At 39.6% G+C, this 21661-nt stretch overlaps 1 protein-coding gene and 1 long non-coding RNA gene across 4 annotated transcripts; one reads left to right on the top strand and one right to left on the bottom strand.

Moving 5' to 3' along the window:
* Positions 1-1937: 1937 nt before the first annotated feature.
* Positions 1938-18489, bottom strand: ZNF678 (zinc finger protein 678). 3 transcript variants are annotated; one of them, XM_045567723.1, is made up of 6 exons: positions 18414-18489; positions 15571-15629; positions 7297-7423; positions 6696-6791; positions 4894-4962; positions 1938-4605 (listed from the first exon to the last, which is right to left on the bottom strand). In XM_045567723.1, the coding sequence occupies exons 2-6, from the start codon at positions 15625-15627 to the stop codon at positions 3143-3145; spliced, it is 1812 nt and encodes a 603-aa protein (XP_045423679.1). In that variant the 5' UTR covers positions 15628-15629; positions 18414-18489; the 3' UTR covers positions 1938-3142. The 3 variants fall into 3 exon arrangements, with proteins under 3 accessions (XP_045423679.1, XP_045423680.1, XP_045423681.1); XM_045567724.1 differs by having other exon boundaries at positions 4420-4605; positions 4894-5101; XM_045567725.1 differs by lacking the exon at positions 1938-4605 and having other exon boundaries at positions 4629-5101.
* Positions 18490-19795: 1306 nt separating this feature from the next.
* LOC123649509 lies at positions 19796-21661 on the top strand. The gene is made up of 3 exons (XR_006739029.1): positions 19796-19844; positions 20036-20164; positions 21624-21661. It is a non-coding gene; the product is annotated as an uncharacterized LOC123649509 (long non-coding RNA).

The raw sequence follows: 21661 nt of genomic DNA, 5'->3' as shown, positions 1-21661 counted from the left end.
ACTCCTGGCCTCAAGGGATCTTCCTGCCTCAGCCTTCCAAAGCACTGAGATTACAGGCATGAGCAACAACACCTGCCCAGAAAATATTTTTAAAATAGCATTCTTAGGCATAAATATACAAAAGCAGTATCAAAGTATTAGTGTGAAGCTGGGCATGGTGGCGCACACCTGCAGTCCCAGCTACTCGGGAGGCTGAGGTAGGAGGACCACCTGAGCCCAGGAGTCAGTACACCAGATTCCAATATATGGCTTTCCATTTCTTCTGGACAAAATTGTTTTCCTTTGATGAAAATACCACTGCAGAGGTCACCAACCACTGGCCCACAGGCACAATTTCTTTGATCCTCACAGTGCTTCAAAAAATTTTAACTAGTTCCAAAACTGCAAATTTCCAGCTTCTCTTGAAAAATATCACAAGAGGTGAGCCACGGATGTGGCGCTCCCCTTACAGCAGTCCTGCAAGAGCAACCACGCCCTCGGCATCACACCCAAGCAAGCAGGTGTGCAGCCCCAAATCCACATGGACTTGTCTCCTGGCTCTGAGCAGGTATCTGAACAGGCTCCCTTCCCAGTTCAGGCATAAAATGGGGCATTCTAAAGCCTAGGTTTGAAAGTGGTTCTCTAAGTGCTGTAAATTCACAGAAACACTTACCATGATTGCACATATATGCATACAACTCCTCCACCCTCCAGTATTCCAGTATGTCTTCCTAAAAAGTTTTAGGGCACTGCCTATGAAGAAACAATTTCTACTTTTTTTTTTTTTTTTTGGAAACAAGGTCTTAATGTATTGCCAGGCTATTCACAGGTGTGAGTATAATAGCACTGTAGCCTCAAACTCTTGATCCTCCTGCCTCAGCTTCCCCAGTAGCTGGGACTACAGGCTGTACCCCACTGTGCCCAGTTAAATAAACAATTTCTGAACAAGTGGTCTACTTATCTTACTACATTTGGGCTTTATTTAAGTCATCTGGTTTCACTTTTAATAAGGTTATGTAATTGAAACTCTTGTATTTGAATTGTTAGCAAAGAAAGAGAACTTTGGTTCAACAGAGAAGTCAGCCAACTAAATGCATTATAAAGTTAAGCAAATATGTAACAAAACATTACCAACAACCGGCCCATGTTGCTATGGTTCCTACTAATGGATCCACATTAATACAATTCCTACCAACCGGTCCACGCCAATTCAGTTTCTACCAATGGGTTTGCTTCAACGTAGTTCCCACCAGTGGATCTATATACTGATCCCGGTCCACCCCCTAGCCGGTCCCTACACCACCACCAGATCCCACAGGCTGGTCTACACTGATCCTGTGTCCCCCAGCCAGTCTCTGCACTGACACTGGTCCCCCCCAGCTGGTGTCTGCACTGTCACCAGGCCCTACAACGACAAGGACCCTGAGGAGGCCGCAAGAGCCCGGCCGGCCATGGCCCAAGATGGAAGCAGGAAGCCCCAATATATTTTTCTTCTCAAAACAGGTACACACCCACTTAAACACAATTAATTTCTCCATAATCCTCTTAACCACTACAGTTCAGAGTGACATACTTCTACATTTGACTCCATGTAAATAAAAAATAAAAGTGCATGTTTTGCAGTCCAGAGAGGTCACATGTTCAAAGAAGAATGTGAGATAAAATTCTGTAGTCATTCAGGACTCAAATATATGGCTTCTGATTATATTCCTATATAATCTTCATTACCATTATAATGATCTAGACACCTAAAGATAAAAAATATACACTATGGAAATGGTATTCTTCTGATACTTGAAGTTTAAAGCCTATTGGAATAAAAGTCACTAAAGATGTTATTCCATTATGTTACCCAATAGTACATTGTTAACACCTTTTTTATTTTACCTACAACCTTGAATAAGATGGGATGGGTTAACGTTGGTGGCGGTATAACACTTCATTCTGTGTACAACACATTAAACATAATTTTGTTTTATTTAAAACAAATTAAGTTCACACACATGCCTACCTTTGACATCACTCACAATACTCTTCTAAGTCAATAACAAAGAGCCTCTTCACTTAGATTTTCTTCATGCATCTTACATTTCAGTGTCCTTAATACTCATTGGAAGAGTGTACGATACAAATGATGCCCACCTAATTTACACGGAACTTTCATAGTTTTGATGAAGAAACAATTGGCCACATGCTTTCATGGAAACTCTAAGAATGAAGGCTTAGCATCAAGGAATCTGAGAGCTGAATTACATCAATACTTAATTTTCAAAAGCATCTATAACTGTGAATGCAAAAAGTATGCTTTGAATGTAATTATAACTTGCCATAAAGTCAATCTCCTGTTCCTTTTAGACATACATGCACATAAATTATTTAACCATTTTAACCTTGGACTGTTCTCTTTAATTGACACTCCATTTTAGAGTAATGTCTGAAAGTATTAGTGCCTTAGTTCTTTCTACTGTGAATCCTATGATGCTCATTTAAAGTTGATTTTTTATTAAATATTTCATAAGACAATGGCATCTGAATATTATCTTGTACTAAAAATGCTGGTGTTCCTCTAAGCTGTTTTTTTTAAACTAATGTTTTTCTTGATTTATTACATTTGTAGAGTTTTTCTCTAATCTAAATTCTCTAAACTTAAAAAGGTTTGAGCAATTAGTGAAGGGTTTCATTACAGTATATTTTATCCTATGCACAGTAAGATCTATGAGAGAAGTATTGGACCTCTCATTATAGTTGTAATGTTTTTTTCTTAGTATAAATACCCTGGTGGCACACTAAGACTTTTATTTTCTAGAAGGTATTTTGATAGTTGTTACATTTATACTGCTATTCCCCAGTATAACTCCTGAGGTCAAGTAATATCTGACCGGTTACTAAAGGCTTTCGTTTTTCTTTATATTTGTAGGATTTCGCTCAGGTATGACTTCTCTCATGTACAGCAAGGTAAGAGCACTGCGTAAAAGCTTTGCCACATTCTTCACATTGGTATGGTTTCTCTCTGGTATGAATTCTCATGTTTATAAAGGTTTCAGCACTGGTTATAGGCTTTGCCACATTACTCACATTGCTGAGGCTCCATTTCAGTATGTATTATCTTGTGTTTAGAAAAGTATAAGCACTGATTAAAAGCTTTGCCACCTTCTTCACATTTTTATGGGTTCTCTTCAATATGAACTCTCTTATGTTTAGTAAGGTGTGAAGAACAGTTAAAAGCTTTGCCACATTTATTACATTTGTAGGGTTTCTCTCCAGTATGAATTCTCTTATGTCTATGAAGGCTGGAGCTATAGTTGAAAGTTTTACCACATTGTTCACATTTGTGCGGTTTCTCTCCACTGTGAATTCTCTTATGGATAGTAAGGTGCGAACGGCAGTTAAAAGCTTTGCCACATTGTTTACATTGGTAGGGTTTCTCTCCAGTATGAATTCTATTATGTGTGCGAAGGCTTGAGGAACAGTTAAAAGTTTTGCCACATTCTTCACATTTGTAGGGTTTCTCTCCAGTATGAATTCTCTTATGTGCAATAAAGTCTGAATGCCACTTAAAAGCTTTGCCACATTCTTTACATTTGTAGGGTTTCTCTCCAGTATGAATTCTTTTATGTACAGAAAGGTAAGCATATGTTTTAAAGGCTTTGCCACATTCTTCACATTTGTAAGGTTTTTCTCCAGTATGAATTTTGTTATGTACAGTAAGGTGTGCATATTTCTTAAATGCTTTGCCACATTCTTCACATTTGTAGGGTTTTTCTCCAGCATGAATTCTCTTATGTCTATGAAGGCTTGAGTTATAGATAAACGTTTTGCCACATTCTTCACATTGGAAAGATTTCTCTCCAGTATGAATTCTCTTATGTGTACGAAGGCTTGAGGTATAGTTAAAGGTGTTGCCACATTCTTCACATTTGTAGGGTTTTTCTCCAGTATGAATTCTTTTATGTACAGAAAGGCATGCACATGTGCTAAAGGCTTTTCCACACTCTTCACATTTGTAGGGTTTCTCTCCAGTATGTATTCTGTTATGATTAGTAAGGTGTGAGTACCGGTTAAAGGCTTTGCCACATTCTTGACATTTGTAGGGTTTCTCCCCAGTATGAATTCTATTATGCTCAGTAAGGCAGGAGTACCACTTAAAGGCTTTGCCACATTCTTCACATTTGTAGGGTTTCTCTCCAGTATGAATTCTCTTACATTTAGTAAAGTATAAGCACTGATTAAAGATTTTGCCACACTCTTTAGATTTGTAAGGTTTCTCTCCATTATGAATTCTCTTATGTTCATTAATGTGTGAGCACTGCTTGAAGCCTTCCCCATATTCATTAAATTTAAAAGGCTTCTCTACAGTGTGTCTCACCTTATGGGTATTTATATTTGACAATGCTTTAAAGACTTTCAAATATTTTTTACATTGGCAGATTTTTCCATGGGTAGTTGTTGAACATTGGTTAACTCCATTATAACACCCTTTCTGCTCCTTATACACATGCACATTTTCCCAGTTCATTAAGTTTAAATTCTCAAGGCCACAGTTTCCATATGTTCTCGATACCATTTTTTGGAATGAAACATTTTTGTTTTTTTCTGGCAAATGGTCTTGGGTACAACAAGACAAACCTGAAAGAAATTTTAAAAAAATAAATGATTCTACTTTTTTTTTTTAAGAATCATATGAATATACATTACAAATTTAATACATAAAATTATACCAAGCAAATTAGCAAAGTGGCATAATACATTACACAGGCTCCAGTTCTCTTTTAGAGAAATAAATACAACAAACCCATACTGCCAAAATTGCCTTTGTGGGAATTCTAAAAACCAGGTTAAAGTTTTCAGCACATCGGGGAGCACAATCAGAAGAGCCACAAGGAAGGGGAATAACAGTTTGTCATGCTTACTGACCATGGCCTTTCCTTCTTCTTAATACAGCATGGTGCATACAGAAGTAAACTCCAAACTCCCAGATTCTCCCTCAAAAGAGAAAGAAAATAGTGACAATTGTGTCCATCTTTCTGGCTTTTGGGGGCCGTTCCAAACAGTGCTTTCTGTCTCCCATAACACAGAGTGCTGAAAGGAATGATGCTATAGTTTGAAAGACAGACTGGATGTGCTGAAACCAAACATAAAAGATTGTTATAGCAGCAGAGAAACTTCAGTACCTTCGACACATAACAGGTGTAGCAAATGATGACAAGCTCTTAAGAAAGAAATAAAGGAAAATTGCCTTAATTGAAAAACATACAATTCCACACAAGAAACATCATCAGTACAGATCAGAGGCCCCCTGAATCTCTAGGAAGGCTAAGTGGTGTCTGAATTCTCCCAGGAAACAACCACTTGATAAAGTTTGTGAAAGGTGGCATTTTGCTAATCCTCAAATCTCAGCCAATGATACAACATACACAAAACATCAGAGTAACACACCCAATCAAAGGCAGAAAAAAAATAATCAGAAATCAACCATAAAGGAATGGAGATGTATAAATTCCCTGGGAAAATTAAAAATAAGGATCTGAATGATGCTCAGTGAGTGACATGGGAACAAACTGACAACGTAATGAAATCAGGAATATCAACAAAAAATGAAAGCACAGAAAGAAAAATGTTTAGCTGAAGAATACCACAGAAATGACTGAGAAATTCTCAAATATAAGAAAAAAGACACAATATTATAAAATCAAGAAGCTCAACATACTTCATCTAGAATAAACATAAAGAGACCTGTAACAGGACAGATTGTAAGCAAAGTTTTGAAAGTCACACATAGGAAAGGAATCTTGAAAGCCACAACAGAATAGTGATGTGAAATATGCTAAAAGAACAAGAACTTCAAAGAATAAATACTACATCCAGAAAAACTGCCCTTCTGAAATAAAAACAAAAATAGAGGCTTATCAGGATATCCACACGCTGAAAAAGATTATCACCAATAGACCTGCCCGGGAAGAAATGCCAAAGGGGTCCCTTTTTATTGAAAACATTAAGTAAAAAGATTATAGAAAACAAGAAAAATCATATGAAACTATTAATAGATAACTCTTGAGAAGAACATTTAGGAACACCTAAATAAAATTCAGTAGTATTACAATGATAGTACAGAAAACATTCTTAATCATACTGTATAAAATGAAGGAAAAAAAAAAGAAATCAATACTAAACCTCTGTTAATGGATATGCAGTATCACTACATATCATTGGTTATGTCAATAACAAAGTTAAGGGCACACGTAATTAGGAAGTATTTTTATACACCACCAAAGTTAAGTTGTTGCCAGTTCAAAATATATTGTTGTAACCATAACAAGTATTGTGTAATTGCCATGGAAACTACAATGAAAATACCTATAGACACTAAAATAATAAAAAAGAATTGAAAGCATGTCACTACAAAAATCAAAGAGACACAAAGAAGACAAAAAGAGAGGAAAAGAGGGGTAAAACAGCTACAAGAATAAAAAAAGCAACTAATAAATGGTAATAGTAAGTCCTTCCCTTTCAGAAAATTATGTAAATATTCATGGCAGTCCCTAGATAAATTAAAGACAAGGGCCAGAGATGCCCACATGTGAGACTAAGGGAAACCCAGCCTTCTCAGAAACCATTTCCACTGGATCAGAGCTTCCCAAACCCCATTTATAAGGTCTGTTTCTCCTTGACCTTTGGACCTCTCACCTGTGTCATCTGCTTTGTTCACTCCAACCTACCTGGGTGTACTGCTACTGTCTCATGCTTTTTCACCTTCCAGGGCTCTTTCCTTTGCTCCAGGCAGGTGATGAGGTCTGGCTTAGAGACAGCAAGTCCTGTTTTATTAGAAAACAGTAACATGACTCTTGCTAGGACTCTCCAACTAACAACCTAGTGCTGTGTTCAGTAGAGAAGAAAGAACATTATAGATTTTAGTAAATTTATCAAAAAGTACCATGTCCTGACAGAAATGTTAGAATATTTAGGAAGGATTTAAAATTTGTGGGTTCTTATCTCTATTACCCAGTACTAATGACTCAAAAATTGATGGTGGAAATTGGATCTTAAGATGTGTATAACAATATTTTGTGTCATTAAATTTCTGGGATTACCACTGATCTAGAGTGAAGGACACAGATCAGCTCAACAAAGGGTAAGATTAATGTTAAGATAAAACATCTTGAAGATTTTTTTCTATACCAACAAAGCCCCAAGTTTTCCTTAGAAATGAGGATACGAAACTCATTCATATAAAGCAGAAACTTCCAGAAAACATTCAACAAAGGAAGGATATTAAATCCTTCATGTAGAATACAAATTGTGTATTGAAGTTATCCTCACCCAGGGAGACCAGGTTTCTGTAGTTCTCTAACATCACATTTCTATACAAATTCTGCTGAGCAGGGTCCAGGCAAGCCCACTCTTCTGGAGAGAATTCTATGGTCACATCCCTGAATGTCAACAGTTCCTGAAAGAAAAACATATACTTACAAAGTGGCTGTGGGAAGAGTTCTTAATGTGACTCCAGGTGAAATGAGAGAGGGAAAAGTACTGGTTCTTAATGAGTGACTGGATTTATTCACAAAGACAATCTTAACACAGAAATATTGTCTAAAGTACTCTCTAACTCTGAGGAAAGGATGACATAAGATCCATAAACCCATGTTGATACTATAGTTTTCTGTACAATATAAAATTCAAGGTACCAACACATTTATATTTTTGAGTGCTATTAATACATTTATGTCATACAGGACAAGCTGTGTATGTATTTGAGATGGAAAAGTCATGCTGAGGTAAAACGTACCTCTCAAACTTTAATGTGTACAACAATGAACTGGATACCTTCCTAAATGCAGACTTATTCAGGCGATCTGGGATGAGCCCTGAAATTCCGAATTTCTAACAAGATCACCAGTTATGTCAGTATTTCTGGCCCAAGAGGAGTGTCTTTCAAACATCCAGTAAGTGCCAGGGCCTGGCTTCATCCCAGTTCATCTGACCAGGAAATAGAAAGACGAGAGCCTTCATTTTTCAAAGCGAACTGTATGCAAAGGGAATCTAAAAAGGAGAGGGAGCTTCCAGATTAAATGTGATGGTTTATGCACATCAGCTGGTATCTATTCACAAGGTACCTATTACTAATTAAGAGAAAAATAACTCTACATTGGAAAAAATCTGTCAGAGAGAATCTTAGCCAAATGAACAAAATTCACATGGACTGTAACTGGACCAATTACTATCAGGCGCCAATGCACACAGACACATCATCACTAAAAACTAACTAAAATGAATGAAAATAACTACGTATCATACCAACATGACCACACAGAGAAAAGTTTAGCTGTCATGACTTGAAAGTGCAATATACTAATAAGACATTTTTAGTGGAGTATACATATTCCATTTGTACCAGACATTCAAAATGACATAATTTCCAGGTTCCAGAAACTGATGCTAAACATATAAATACAGAAAGCTTCCAGTGTGTTTCTAAGATGTAGTATTACCTTAAGTAAAAACTGGATAAAGACAGTACAGGACAACTTGAAGTTAATTTCAAGTGTCAAAACAGGTACAAAGTCCCAGTAAAATAAGATTTAATTGAGCCCAGAATTTCATTAAATAATATATTATGTATATGGATACAGTATTGAAATGCAAGTATCCTTGAAGATGTAAAATATGCTATTATACTGAGTTAGTTTAAGAGATGAGAAAAGAGGAAAGCCACACTGAAAGCCTGCCTTTATGTCTTGCAGGAAAACACACACAGGGGTCATTCTTTTGTACATAATCTGGTATTCTTCCACATTGTGGCCTTTTTGAGCCCCAAATGGGTAGACATACCTAGTCCAATTTTTTTCAAACCTAATTTAACTTATTTTTCACAAGACCTTTTCAAGAAGCTCTACTGAGTAACTCTTCAAAAATGTATAGTCTGGTTTACACTTTAAAAAGAATTTTCCCAGTTTAAGTAATATGAACCCACATGTGATGTTTTCCCACTAATTGGAGAAAAATATATGCCAGAAGCCTGATTTCATGGTAATCATTCCCATATGTTTGATAAATTGTGCGGTTGTATCAGAATACTCACAAAGCTGCCCAGATGAGCACATCGAGCCCACAATAAGCCCACTAAGCCACTAAATAATGTATTCTTACTTTTATGTAAACAGAAGTATTATTTATTTTGAAAGCTTTCACGGATTTTCTTAATCTGCAGTTTAAAATACAAGCATAGGTAACTCTATAAACCAGTTTACAGACCCAAACACATGTAAGGAATAATTACACTGCATATAAATTTCTCCTGTAAATAAAACAACAATCTCAGACCCAACTGCTTATGTAAAAGGGAGGGTAAAGTCTGGAGGCTGAGTCATGTAACACTCCCAAATGAACAGCTGTTACTAACATTATGCCTCAGCCAGATCCCCAGGGGAGAGTAAAAGGCCTTGGGCATCTATGAGGACTGACCTCACAGATCACTCATAAGGAAATTCTTTGCTGGGCTCCCATAAAGACATACAAATTGTAACTTTGGGTCTGCAGGCTAAGTCCACTCTTAAAACTAAAGTCTGGGCCGGGCACGGTGGCTCACGCCTGTAATCCTAGCCCTCTGGGAGGCCAAGGCGGGTGGATTGCTCGAGGTCAGGAGTTCAAGACCAGCCTGAGCGAGACCCCGTCTCTACTAAAAATAGAAATAAATTATCTGAACAACTAAAAATATATAGAAAAAAAATTAGCCAGGCATGGTGGCGCATGCCTGTAGTCCCAGCTACTCGGGAGGCTGAGGCAGTAGGATCGCTTGAGCCCAGGAGTCTGAGGTTGCTGTGAGCTAGGCTGACGCCACGGCACTCACTCTAGCCCGGGCAACAAACCGAGACTCTGTCTCAAAAAAAAAAAAAAAAAAAAAACTAAAGTCTGTTTGATTCCACACTAATGTGTAAAATGGGCACTAATGAAATTCTGAGAATGTAACCATACGCCTCACTTCCCCGCTCCTTTTTCTTTCTGTACGTTCTCTCCCCTGAAATACTGAGTTCCCACATCCCTCATCAGAGAGCACAGATCACAGATGCTTCTGTGGTTTGTGCTTTTCCCAGGCACATCCTCAAACTTTGGTGTAATAATTCTCAACTGATTGAGATCTTTGCCTCAGTCACTTATTTGAGTTGTCATAACAAAACCCAAACAAAGCTCATATCCAAGGTTATATGGGTCTGAAACTTCCAGACAGCTGTCCCCACTTTGGCTCAAGTAAATTTTAAAATTATATTTCGTGTCTCAAGCTTCTTCCTTTAGGTTGGCATTTCTGGTGCTCTGAGCAAGATTCTGAGTGACCTTCTTCCTGGCAAGCATCAAGCACTCCTCCGAGACTCAGTACCTGGCCAGTCAGAAGCCCCTGTGTTCCCTTTGCATATATACTATTGCATATAAGCGGTGAGTCCTCCTGAATTTGGACTTCCCTACTCTTTAGTGGGTCTGGAGTTCACTTGAGCTTTTTTCACCACTCTCTTTCTAGAACAGAGATTTCTATCTCTGGATTCAGGTTTCAAAATTAAAAAAGAAAAAAAAAAAAACCTTCCATCTCTACCTCTGCCTTAAGACAGAAAGAAGGTCTGGTTCATGGTATTGGCAATCTAACACTGTGGTTCCAACTTATTTTGGCATAAAATTACATAGCACGCTTTTAAGATTGCAGCTTTCTACTGTTTGTCATTCAGACTTTTTTTTTTCATTTGTGACCAACTCCTATTACATTCAAACCACAAAATGGAGTAGGATGAATTCTCTCACCCCCCACAAAGAACCAGTTTCTCCCTACGAGCCATTCAGATGCTCTAGGCAACTGACTGTACAGAAGTGTTGGGACATTTCTCACGGATGTGTAGCAGTCTCAGGGCCTCCCATATCTGCAGGGACTTTCAGCTCAGCTGGAAGGTGCACATGTGGGTTGGGCACCCAGCACCTTGAGCACTCTTCTACCACAAGGTGATCAGAGATTCTAAGACATGAAAGAGAGTGATTCACAACTCTTGGGTGACACCTTGAGGAGCAATGCTCATAAGTAGCACACTTTGACCTAGTACACTATTCTGGCCTTGGTAACTTTTAAAAGCTCCTAAATGTTGGGAGACTGCATGTCAAACCCGAGCTTTCTTATAGGTCAACCCCACCTGGGAACACCAGCTAAACTTATGTATATTATCTACGGAGCTCCATCTTGCAAATGCCCAGGTAAAAGGACCCACATGACTCAAGATGACCCAAAAACACAATGGCCAAAATTGGGTTCTCTTGAAATTCCTGAACATATTTGTATGCACAATGGGAAAATCAGATTTTAGAACCAGACAAATTTAATAGGAGGCCTACTCTCTGTTTCTCCTGGTTGAAATCTGGTATGAGATTTGAAAGTACTTTTATAGAGGGCTCTCCTGCAACTCCCACAGAAAACCATTTAAATGCTCAATCTGCCTGTCTGACTTTGCTGAAGGATTTACAAAAGACACAGTAACCTTTCCCACACCCTTGTCAGTCCCTTAGAGATGAATTAGCTAAACAGCACTCCAGGTGAGATTGAATTTCCAAGAAAATTTAAGATCTTTAGATGTCAAACAAAATTTATTTTCTCAATGGATACCTCTAGCTTAAACAAGAAACATTTGTAGGAATTAATTTGATTTGTTTCTTCTGAATTATCTGTATGACTCTTGACATTTTGGAATACCCATTTGTAACCTTTTCTCTCCCCCATGGACAGCTTTGGTTTTCCTGTTTTACTGACTGTCTTTTAATATTCCTTCTGGCCTTTGTGGGTGGATGGTCAGACAAGCAGCTAAGACCTTAGAAAACACGGCTTGCATTTCCTTGCAGCTAGGCAAACATTCTTTAAGCTGTCCTTGGGAGGAGCCTGGATGTTGGGAGGGCTGTGACTTTTTGCTACCTCTGTGGAGACTTTGGTTAATGCCATAAAGGAGTTCTTGCTTTGGGTCTTATGCATGTTTATCTGGGTTGGTTTGAGTCATTTGTTCAGGTCTACCTTTGATTTATATTGACCGTGTGATAGAAACTCCTTGTTGTTTTGTTTGTTTAGACTTCTTTGTTTAGCTAAATGAAACCATATACTCAGAAAAAAAGGAAACAGTTCGCTAAAATATCTCAAAGACAAACAGCTTTAAATCGTGGTTGTCCTCATAAACAAATAACCCCTACCTACAAAACCCCTTCTTAGTGTCAAAATTTGTCAATTTCAGAAAGAAAAAGCCAAAACACAGATATCTTTGCTATTTACATGATAAAATTTTTATCAGCTCCATAGTCAAAAATTCACTTAATTATAACCAGTACTTAGATATTATACATGTACAAATGTATTTATTTGAGGCCTATGTTCTCTCAATAAAAGCTTCTGAGTTAACTCAATTCCTCTCTTTTAAACACCTATAAACTGTGTGTGCTACCTCCATCTGTTTCTTCTCTTACTGATGTGATTTTTGCCAAGAAAAATGTAAAGCTTTATTGGCCTTTTGGAAAACAAGGTCTTCTCAAATTAGTTTCTCTAGGACTTACTCTTCCATATACTTCTATCTGTCTCTCCTTCCCCTTGCTACCTTTGACGCCATGTGAAGGGACCTAAAGGAAACCAGTCGCAGCCAGGGAGCCGCCTGAGAAACACAGAAAAGGCACCACAGACTCCTCCTTTTTGGGCAGGATACTGCTTTTCCCTCATGGAACCCCAAGACTTCTGGGTAGACAGGTTCCTCCTAGGTCTAAAGTTCTACTCTCCTTTACATTTAACTCCTTATTCCCTTGTACAGATGCATGCATGTGTACATATGTAAGTTATTATATAATGTCTACACGTATCTATACATCTCTACATGTGTTTGTATATTGTCTACATGGTACCAAATCAACTTAAAAGTAAATGAGTGCTCATAAATTAATGCACCCAAATATTTTTCCAGTTCACGCCTTCAGTAAATATTTTGGTCAATATGACTAGTTTAATATTGTTAGTTTAATATAAATAATTATGTCTTCTGAGTTGTCAGCAAAATATATATGTACTTAACTTTAAGTTTACTGCTTTTATGATACTTGCCTAACAAAGTAATATAAAAATGGTTAATAAAAAAGCTAAACCTGAGATGATACTAGATTTTCCTAAGGTCTCATGAGATTTTACAAACATAATTTTTCAGAATGAATAAATAATACAGACATAAATGAAATAAAAGTTTATAAATGAACTTATAATAACAATGTTTCATAATATGTTTACTTAAAAAGGTTATTCAAATCTTTTTGTTAACCATACCCTTAGAATTTTACTAAGATAAATTAAATGATGGATATTCATTGAATATATAATTTCCACATAAGATATAATGCTAAAACATTAATTATTAAATATGAGTTTAAGCTTATAATAGTTTTGGGTTATTACTTCTGAGAAAAAAAAATATTTAGTTCTATTGGTAAATATGTCCTGTTCCACATTCTAAAATTATTCCATTACAAATCCTATGCTTCTAACAATTATAAAATGCATGTTTATAAATTATTAGAATGTGAGTCACAGATAAATTTCCCTACTTCTTAGGTTTTTCACTATGAATTAAAGTTACTAAGAGTTAAAATTCTTACTAACATATGTAACTAAAACTAGAGAAAAGAAGAGAAACAATTCTACACACAGAGTGTACAAAGAAAATAAGACGTGTTTTTTTTGTGCGAAAAGTTACAAAAAAATAGACATAATGGCCGCTCGAGGTGGCTCACGCCTGTAATCACACCACGCTGGGAGGCCGAGGCGGGTGGATCGCTCGAGGTCAGGAGTTCGAGACCAGCCTGAGCAAGAGTGAGATCCCGTCTCTACTAAAAATAGAAAGAAATTATCTGGACAACTAAAAATATATATACAAAAAATTAGCCGGGCATGGTAGCACATGCCTGTAGTCCCAGCTACTTGGGAGGCTGAGGCAGGACGATCGCTTAGGCCCAGGAGTTTGAGGTTGCTGTGAACTAGGCTGACACCACGGCACTCTAGCCAGGGCAACAGAGCAAGACTCTGTCTCAAAAAAAAAAAAAAACTTTGAAAACATGAGAAGTCTTTTTGAACTACAAACATAAAATTGTACATTAAACAAAAACTACAGATAAAATCACTGATGTAAATTTAAAATAAGTAAAAGGTACTAACTATAAAAACTTTCTTTTATTTTGTTTATATCTTCTTTTGGACTTTGTTCAAACCTGCCCCACTAACTCCTGAATGCTTTCTCTCCATAGGCACCAAAGGATGTCACCAAATGTGTTGGATAGACCCACAGTTCTCAGTGATTGAACCACATCAATAAGCACATATGTCCTTCAGGTTTTGCCAGGAATGACATTTCCAATGGAACAAAGTTATTCTGTTTGTGAACACTAATAGCTCCTCCACCGGAATTGGCACTGTGCTGATGTTACAATAAATAAAAAGAATAAACAAAGAAAAGTAGCAGGAGTGAACACCAGATGAGAGTAGACCTGAGAGAGATGGAGGAGACCAGAAAAAGATTCCACTTTGGTGTCTGGACACTGGCTGGACGGCAGTGATATCACAGGTAAGGGAAGAGAGGAAGATGTGTTTTCCCTTTTGGATTTGTTGAGCTGGAGGGGTCTTTTGGACAGCTACAAAGAAGCAATCAACAGGGAGTTGCACCTATGGTCAAAAGTTGGGGTAAGAGGCACAAGCCAGAGAGAAGGAGAAGTGTAAACCACAGAGGGTCAAATGCATCAAGGAGAACTGCAGAGTAAGAATGCGATCCAGGATCAAGAAGAAAGCAAACTTCATTCAGGGAATCAGAGTGAAAGCATCAGAGAGGCCCTGACAGAAACTAAGAGAGAGAAATTTACAAATGATCATGGACAGTAGTATCAAATATGACAGGAGACTCAAGTAAAAGATCAAAGTGTGATCACTGGATTTAACTGTAACCGGTATTCAAAGAACTGAACTGAGCCTACCCTAACTGGGTTAAGATGCAAATGAGCACGAACAATATTTGTCAAAAAACAGAATTTTCAACACACTGCTGCAAAACCATGTGTATACACAATCTGGGAGAATCGTACGAAGGATTACTCTAGGACCTGTGCTCAACTCAATCTTCTAGCTATTCCAGGTTTTACCCATGAATAAAATATTAATACAACCTTCCTAAAGTTGTCTGGGATGACACTATTCTAGCTACTCCAGAAAAACGTTATTATGTGAACTTTGCATGAGCACTAGGTAACTTTCCATTACTGAAGGCTGAAACTGTTTATTTCCAGATTGGTCATAAAAAAACTGTTCACTGTATCATCGATGTGACAAACATGTCTGACTTTTTCTTACGGCATCAAAAATACCAAGAACAAATCTAGAGTTATCATAGATCATGCTAAGGTCTTATAACCTGCCTATATTAACACATCAATTCTAAATTACATACATTTCCCTGAAGCCAAATTTTACTAATTTCTAACTCTTCCACTGTAGTTCATGGACCCCATGAAGATCATAAAATTCAATGTAAAACAAAGTGAAGAATTAAGAAACAAACAACTCACCAGAGATTTATCCACGTTTGACTGCTTTAGGAAACACATAGAGGATTCTGGAAGCATCCCTGAGAGAGAAGGCAAATGGAGTGAAGCCATGAGAGAACTGGCATGGCTTGGTCCTAGATTCTCCTGATAAAAATGCTCTACACATTAGCTGGAAGAGACCAACAACATAAAAGCCTCCACGTAGGTGAACAGACCCTTATGCAAGAAAGGTCCCATTGAAGATGCCCCAACAAGGACATTTATTAAGATTAGACATACATTTTATTTTTGAGTTAATGAAAATATTAGCAATTGATTTAGCAACAATTAATGTTCTTGCAAGAAATAATTTAATAATTTATACCAAAGAATCAAACATTATGTCTTCACTAGAATTAAGGTTATTGAAATACATTTGGGCCATATGAAGTATTTTCCTATTACTAGGGAGACAAAACACAGGACTTCTTATGTTTCTACTATCATGCCTCTTGCTTTTATATACCTACATTTCAAAGAAAGTATGCATGTTACAACTCAACAGTTTTTACCCATGATTATATACAAAAACAGTACGTAATGTGCCTTTCTTCTTGTACACTGTTCCAGTAATGGCTCCAAATGATGCAATTCCAAGTATCCACACCCTCATGTCGTCCCCTCTGATGATAACCTGGGCTTTGCCATCTGACTTGTTTGTGCCAACAGGACATCAGTGAAAGTGATGCAAATATGGGTTGAAAAATACTTCCCCACTGATGTTTGCCTTCTTGGACACAGTCATATTGTGAAGAAGCCTGGGGCTAATATCTTGAAGACAAAGGACCTATCCATGTTTCCACAGGAACCCCCAAACATCTAAGTGCAGCAATCCTAAACCAACCAGCCTCAGTAAAAACACCAGGTGACTAAAGCCTCATCTGGGATCCCAAACACCACCATATAGGAATTTCTCAACCGAGGTCAGCCCAAATGCTGATTAGTAAAAAATACCATCCATAAATGGGTTCTCTCTGTGAACCTATAAATTATTGTTGATTCATTAGAGAGGACAGAAATCGAAACATCTAAGCCCTGGAATTCAATATTTTCAAAACACATGGAAATGGGAGAAACAGTCTTCAATTACATGCCAATAATTAAAACTTCAAAACCGAATGTAGAAACTTTGAGAAGCACAGTAACTGTCAAGTGTACAGGCTTCAGCATGGTTAAAATCATGTGAATCAAACAAAGCAATTATCTGAAGGTTAAATAACTATGTTAAAGATTTTTTACAAGATTCTGTTGTCACTTATATGCAGACATTTTTCTGCGCTTTATTTACATTTTTATTGGTTTGCACAGGAGTGCTTCAGTCTAATTTTCCCATTCTAAACAACATTAAATAAGCTCTTCATATTTTCCTGCGGAATTTATGACTTTTAGGAACAGATTACTGACATTAAGTGGAAAACACTACTGTGATTAAACCCTCTGAGGTTACATAATTCCCAGAAAACGTTGGGGCTAAAAACGGATAGGCATGTTTACAATGAGATAAATTAAATCAATGGTGGTTCTATTATAAATAGGTTTCACTGTCACAAAAACGTGAGTCATAAACAAACACGTGTTTGGAGTTAATTGTGGCAAATGAGTAACTCTAGCCAAGATGTCAGGATGTTTGATACCTACATATGATGTGAGCCTGCCTAAGTCACTTCTCTCTCCATGTCCAAACAGTTCCACTTTTTTATAAGGCAGGAATACCTTGGCAAGCCCTTTATGAACTACCAGAAAGATCAAGACAGAGGGAGCATCAGAAGACCTCTGGAGGCCAAATTTGGTAGCAGGTTTGAGATAGCCCACATTCTGGAAACATTCCAGGAGGGGAGATTAAAGGAATCAGATGCCTTCAAAGAGTCACATGGACAGATGGGATACTCCACCCCCTCAGACCACACACCGCCGAGAAGTGACATTTCCTAGACCCCTGCCTGTCCTTCTGGGCCAAACTCGCCTCTCCCTTCTGAACCTCGGTCCAAACCTGCCAACAGCACTGGCCCTTCACAGCTTCCAGAGGAGGCAGCATTTCCCAAACTAGTTCAGAAGGATCGTTAATGGTTTCGGCCATAAAAACTTAAATTCTTCCTTTTCTGGAACTCCTCTGCGTCTTCTCTGAGGCATTAGAGAGCGCGTTCCGGCCGAAGAGCTTCTGCGCGCCGGGAGCCCACCCCGCCCTCGGGCAGCGCCGCCGTGCGACAGGGCGACCGCGGACGGCGCAGCCCGAGCCGCCCCTTCCCGGCCCCGCCCCGGCTCGCACCTGCACGCCAGGCCCCGCCCCTTCCCGCCCCGCCTCGCACCTGCACGCCAGGCCCCGCCCCCGTCTCGGCCCCGCCCCGGCTCGCACCTGCACGCCAGGCCCCGCCCCTTCCCGGCCCCGCCCCGGCTCGCACCTGCACGCCAGGCCCCGCCCCTTCCCGGACCCGCCCCGGCTCGCACCTGCACGCCAGGCCCCGCCCCTTCCCGCCCCGCCCCGGCTCGCACCTGCACGCCAGGCCCCGCCCCTTCCCGGACCCGCCCCAGCTCGCACCTGCACGCCAGGCCCCGCCCCTTCCCGGCCCCGCCCCGGCTCGTACCTGCACGCCAGGCCCCGCCCCTTCCCGCCCCGCCCCGGCTCGCACCTGCACGCCAGGCCCCGCCCCTTCCCGGCCCCGCCCCGGCTCGCACCTGCACGCCAGGCCCCGCCCCTTCCCGGCCCCGCCCCGGCTCGCACCTGCACGCCAGGCCCCGCCCGCCTCAGATCCACCCGCGTTTCTCCTCTCGCCAAGTGGGGGCACCCGCCCGAGGCCCACGGGCTCCTCCTTCGCCCTCGCACCAACCTGCAGGGACGCAGGACCCAACGCCAGCCCGCAGAGCGACGGAGAACGACCACAAACCCCGGAACCTCAGAGAAGAAAATGGCGGCAGCAGGCGGAGCTGCACACGCGCAGAAGGAAGGCGGTAGGTTTCCGCCCCCCCCCCCCCCGCGGGCCTGTGCTGGTGACGTCATCAGAGCCCTAGACTGCATTTCCCAGGAGGCCGTGCGCTTTTTCGTTAGGAACCAACGGAGGAAGTTTTGTTCCTTTACTTCCTGGAAGCCCGTTTGGCTGTTCCTGGACAAAGACCTGAGGGATCGGGACTGCTCGCTATACTCGGGACAGCGACGTGGAGCTTGGCTCCTCTGACAAATCCTGAATTGACAACCTGAGACACTAGGTACTACAGGAAATTAAAATGTGGGCAAAACAGTCTAGCATATTGATAATTGGGTTTAATTTGTTTTGTTCGTTTAAAAGTATTGCGTTTTTAGCAGCCACGACTGTATGATACAAATACATTCTAAAGATATCTACAGATTCAGTGAAATCCCCTCCCCCGCAAACACCAATGACATTCTTCACAGAACTAGAAAAAAATAATCCTAAAATTTATATGGAACCACGGAAGACCCAAAATAGCCAAACCCATCCAGGGGAAAAAGAACAATACTGGAGGACTCACATTACCTGACTTCAGATTATACTACAGAGCTGATAAAACAGTATGGTACTAGCATAAAAACAGACACATAGACCAGTGGAACAGAATAGAGAATCCAGAAATAAACCCACCCATCTATAGTGAACTTATCTCTGACCTAGTTGCCAAGTACAGTGGGGAAAAGACAATCTCTTCAATACACGGTGTTGGGAAAACTGGATATCCATAGGCAGAAGACCTATCTCTCACCATTACAGAAATCAAATCAAAATGGACTAAAGACTTAAATAAGACCTGCAAGTATGAAAGTACAAAAGTAAAGCATTGGGAAAATGATTGAGGACATTGGTGTGGGCAAGGACTTCTTGAGTAATACCCTCAAAGCAAATTGGATAAATGGGATCACTTTAAGATAAAAAGCTTTGGCACACCAAAGGAAACAATCAAGAAAGTAAAGAGACAACTCACCTCTTCCGGGTGTTGCTTGACAAGATTTGGTTTGACTTGAGGGTCTAACTTCACTTTCTCCTAATGTCACTTCCTTATATTATGACATGTCTCATTTACTCCTAACCCATCGTGTTACCCTTCTCAGGCTGCCATAACAAAATACCACAGTCTAAGTGATGTAAACAACAGATATTTATTTTTTCAGAGTTCTGGATGCTAATAATGCAAGTCAAGGTGCCAACTGGTTTATTTCTGATAAAACCTTTCAGGGTTGCAGACATTCACCTGGCTGTGTTCTCATGTGGTCCATCCACTGTTCTCCTGGAGGAGAAAGAGGACAGGTATGGTGTCTGTTTCTCAGTAGCTTCTTAAAGGCCCTGTGTCCAAATACAGTCTCATGAGCCATTAGAGTTTCCCAGTGCAAAATTAGTCGATACAACTCACAGATTTGAAATACCATCTTCATCATGTCCTAAATTGTTATTTGAAGTACATTTTATCTCCTAACATTTTTTTCCCACATTAATAACAGCCCAGGTGTGTGACCACAGGGACATCACATGACCAAGATGTGCCCATCATCATAGTCCATGTACAGCCCTGCATGGTGAATGTTTTGCCCAGACTACAGAGTGAGTCTCCTGTGACCTCCGGAACAGTGGTAATCACAAATCTGTTTACATGTGGGCCTAGATCTGCCTGCACTATCATTGGTCGGTGTTTATAGGGTGGACAAAGGCTGTGAGTGGAGTTTTCCGGTGGTCTAAAGGTCCAGACAGTCTGGACACACCTGAGGCTCACATGATGTGCCATTTCCTGTGGTTGATATTTAACATTTTTTTTTTCTGTTTTGAGTCTGTTTTGCTTACACTCTGTTGAGGTGGGTTACTCCTATTTACATTTTGAATCCTGACTTCTTTGAAATTATCCGGGCTGTGTTTGCCCTCTATGTGATTTCATTGAACTATCTGTAAATACTTTTGTATAAATATGATAATGTCTACATTCACAGTAGCTTTACCAACGTTTAATGTATTGTAAAGCTTTTTAAAATTGTCCACACTCACATTCATATTTAGTTTTATTTAAAATCCAGTGTGTGAGTTTATAACTCAGTTCTCTATTCTGTTCCATTGGTCTTTGTGTCTATTTTTTCCTGATACCCTGCTGATTTGGTTACTGTACCTTTGTAGTATTTATTCTATTTTATTTTTTTGAGATAGTCTACTGGGTTACCAAGGCTAGAGTACCATGGCATCAGCCTAACTCTCAGCAACCTCAAACTCCTGGGCTCAAGCAATCCTCCTGCCTCAACCTCATGAGCAGCTGGGACTACAATCGCTCACCACCATGCCTGGCTAGTTTTTCTATTTTTAGTAGAGACAGGGTCTTGCTCTTGCTCAGGCTGGTCTCAAACTCCTGATCTCAAGCGATCATCTGGCCTTGGCCTCTCAGAGTGCTAGGATTACAGGCATGAGCCACGGCGCCAGGCCTTGGAGTATTTTTTGAAGTCAGGTTGTGTGATACCTGCAGCTTTGTCCTTTTTGCTTAGGATTACTTTTGCTATTCTGGGTCTTTTGTGGTTCTATACAAATTTTAGAATTGTTTTTTCTGTTTCTGTAATGAATGCCATAGGTATTTTAAAAGTGATTGCACTGAATTTGTAAATTTCTTGGAGAAATATTGTCATTTTAAGACGATTCTTTCAATTCATGAACATGGATGATCTTTCAATTTTTTGGTGTCCTCTTCAATTCCTTTCATCATTAGGTTTTATTTGTTCAGGAATTTATTTATTTCCTCTAGGTTTTGCAGTTTGTTAGCATATACTTGTTCATAATAATCTATAATCTTTTGTATTTCTGTAGCAGTAGTTGTAATATCTTTCTTGTTTCTTTTCTTTTCTTTTTTTTTTTTTTGAAGCAGGGTCTCACTCTGTTGCCCCAGCTAGAGTGCTGTGCCATCAGCTTCACTCACAGCAACCTCAAACTCCTGGGCTCAAGCAATCCTTCTGCCTCAGCCTCCTGAGTAGCTGAGACTACAGGCATGTGCCAATATGCCCGGCTAATTTTTTCTATATATTTTTAGTTGTCTGGCTACTTTCTTTCTATTTTCAGTAGAGACGAGGGTCTCAGTCTTGCTCAGGCTGGTCTCAAAC

Source organism: Lemur catta, chromosome 13 (genome assembly GCF_020740605.2).
Source record: "Lemur catta isolate mLemCat1 chromosome 13, mLemCat1.pri, whole genome shotgun sequence".
Classification (NCBI taxonomy): domain Eukaryota; kingdom Metazoa; phylum Chordata; class Mammalia; order Primates; family Lemuridae; genus Lemur; species Lemur catta.
The sequence above is the reverse complement of the archived record's forward strand: the minus strand, read 5'-3'. Positions and strand labels throughout refer to the sequence as shown.

What these genes read in the sequence shown, in the direction of transcription:
- ZNF678 (XM_045567723.1), bottom strand. Translation starts at nt 15,627, where the DNA reads ATGCTTCCAGAATCCTCTATGTGTTTCCTAAAGCAGTCAAACGTGGAT. An exon ending in CAAACGTGGATAAATCTCTG is followed by an intron (nt 7,424 to 15,570) that starts GTGAGTTGTTTG and finishes TTTTTCTTTCAG; the next exon opens with GAACTGTTGACATTCAGGGA. An exon ending in CAGAAACCTGGTCTCCCTGG is followed by an intron (nt 6,792 to 7,296) that starts GTGAGGATAACT and finishes CTAATAAAACAG; the next exon opens with GACTTGCTGTCTCTAAGCCA.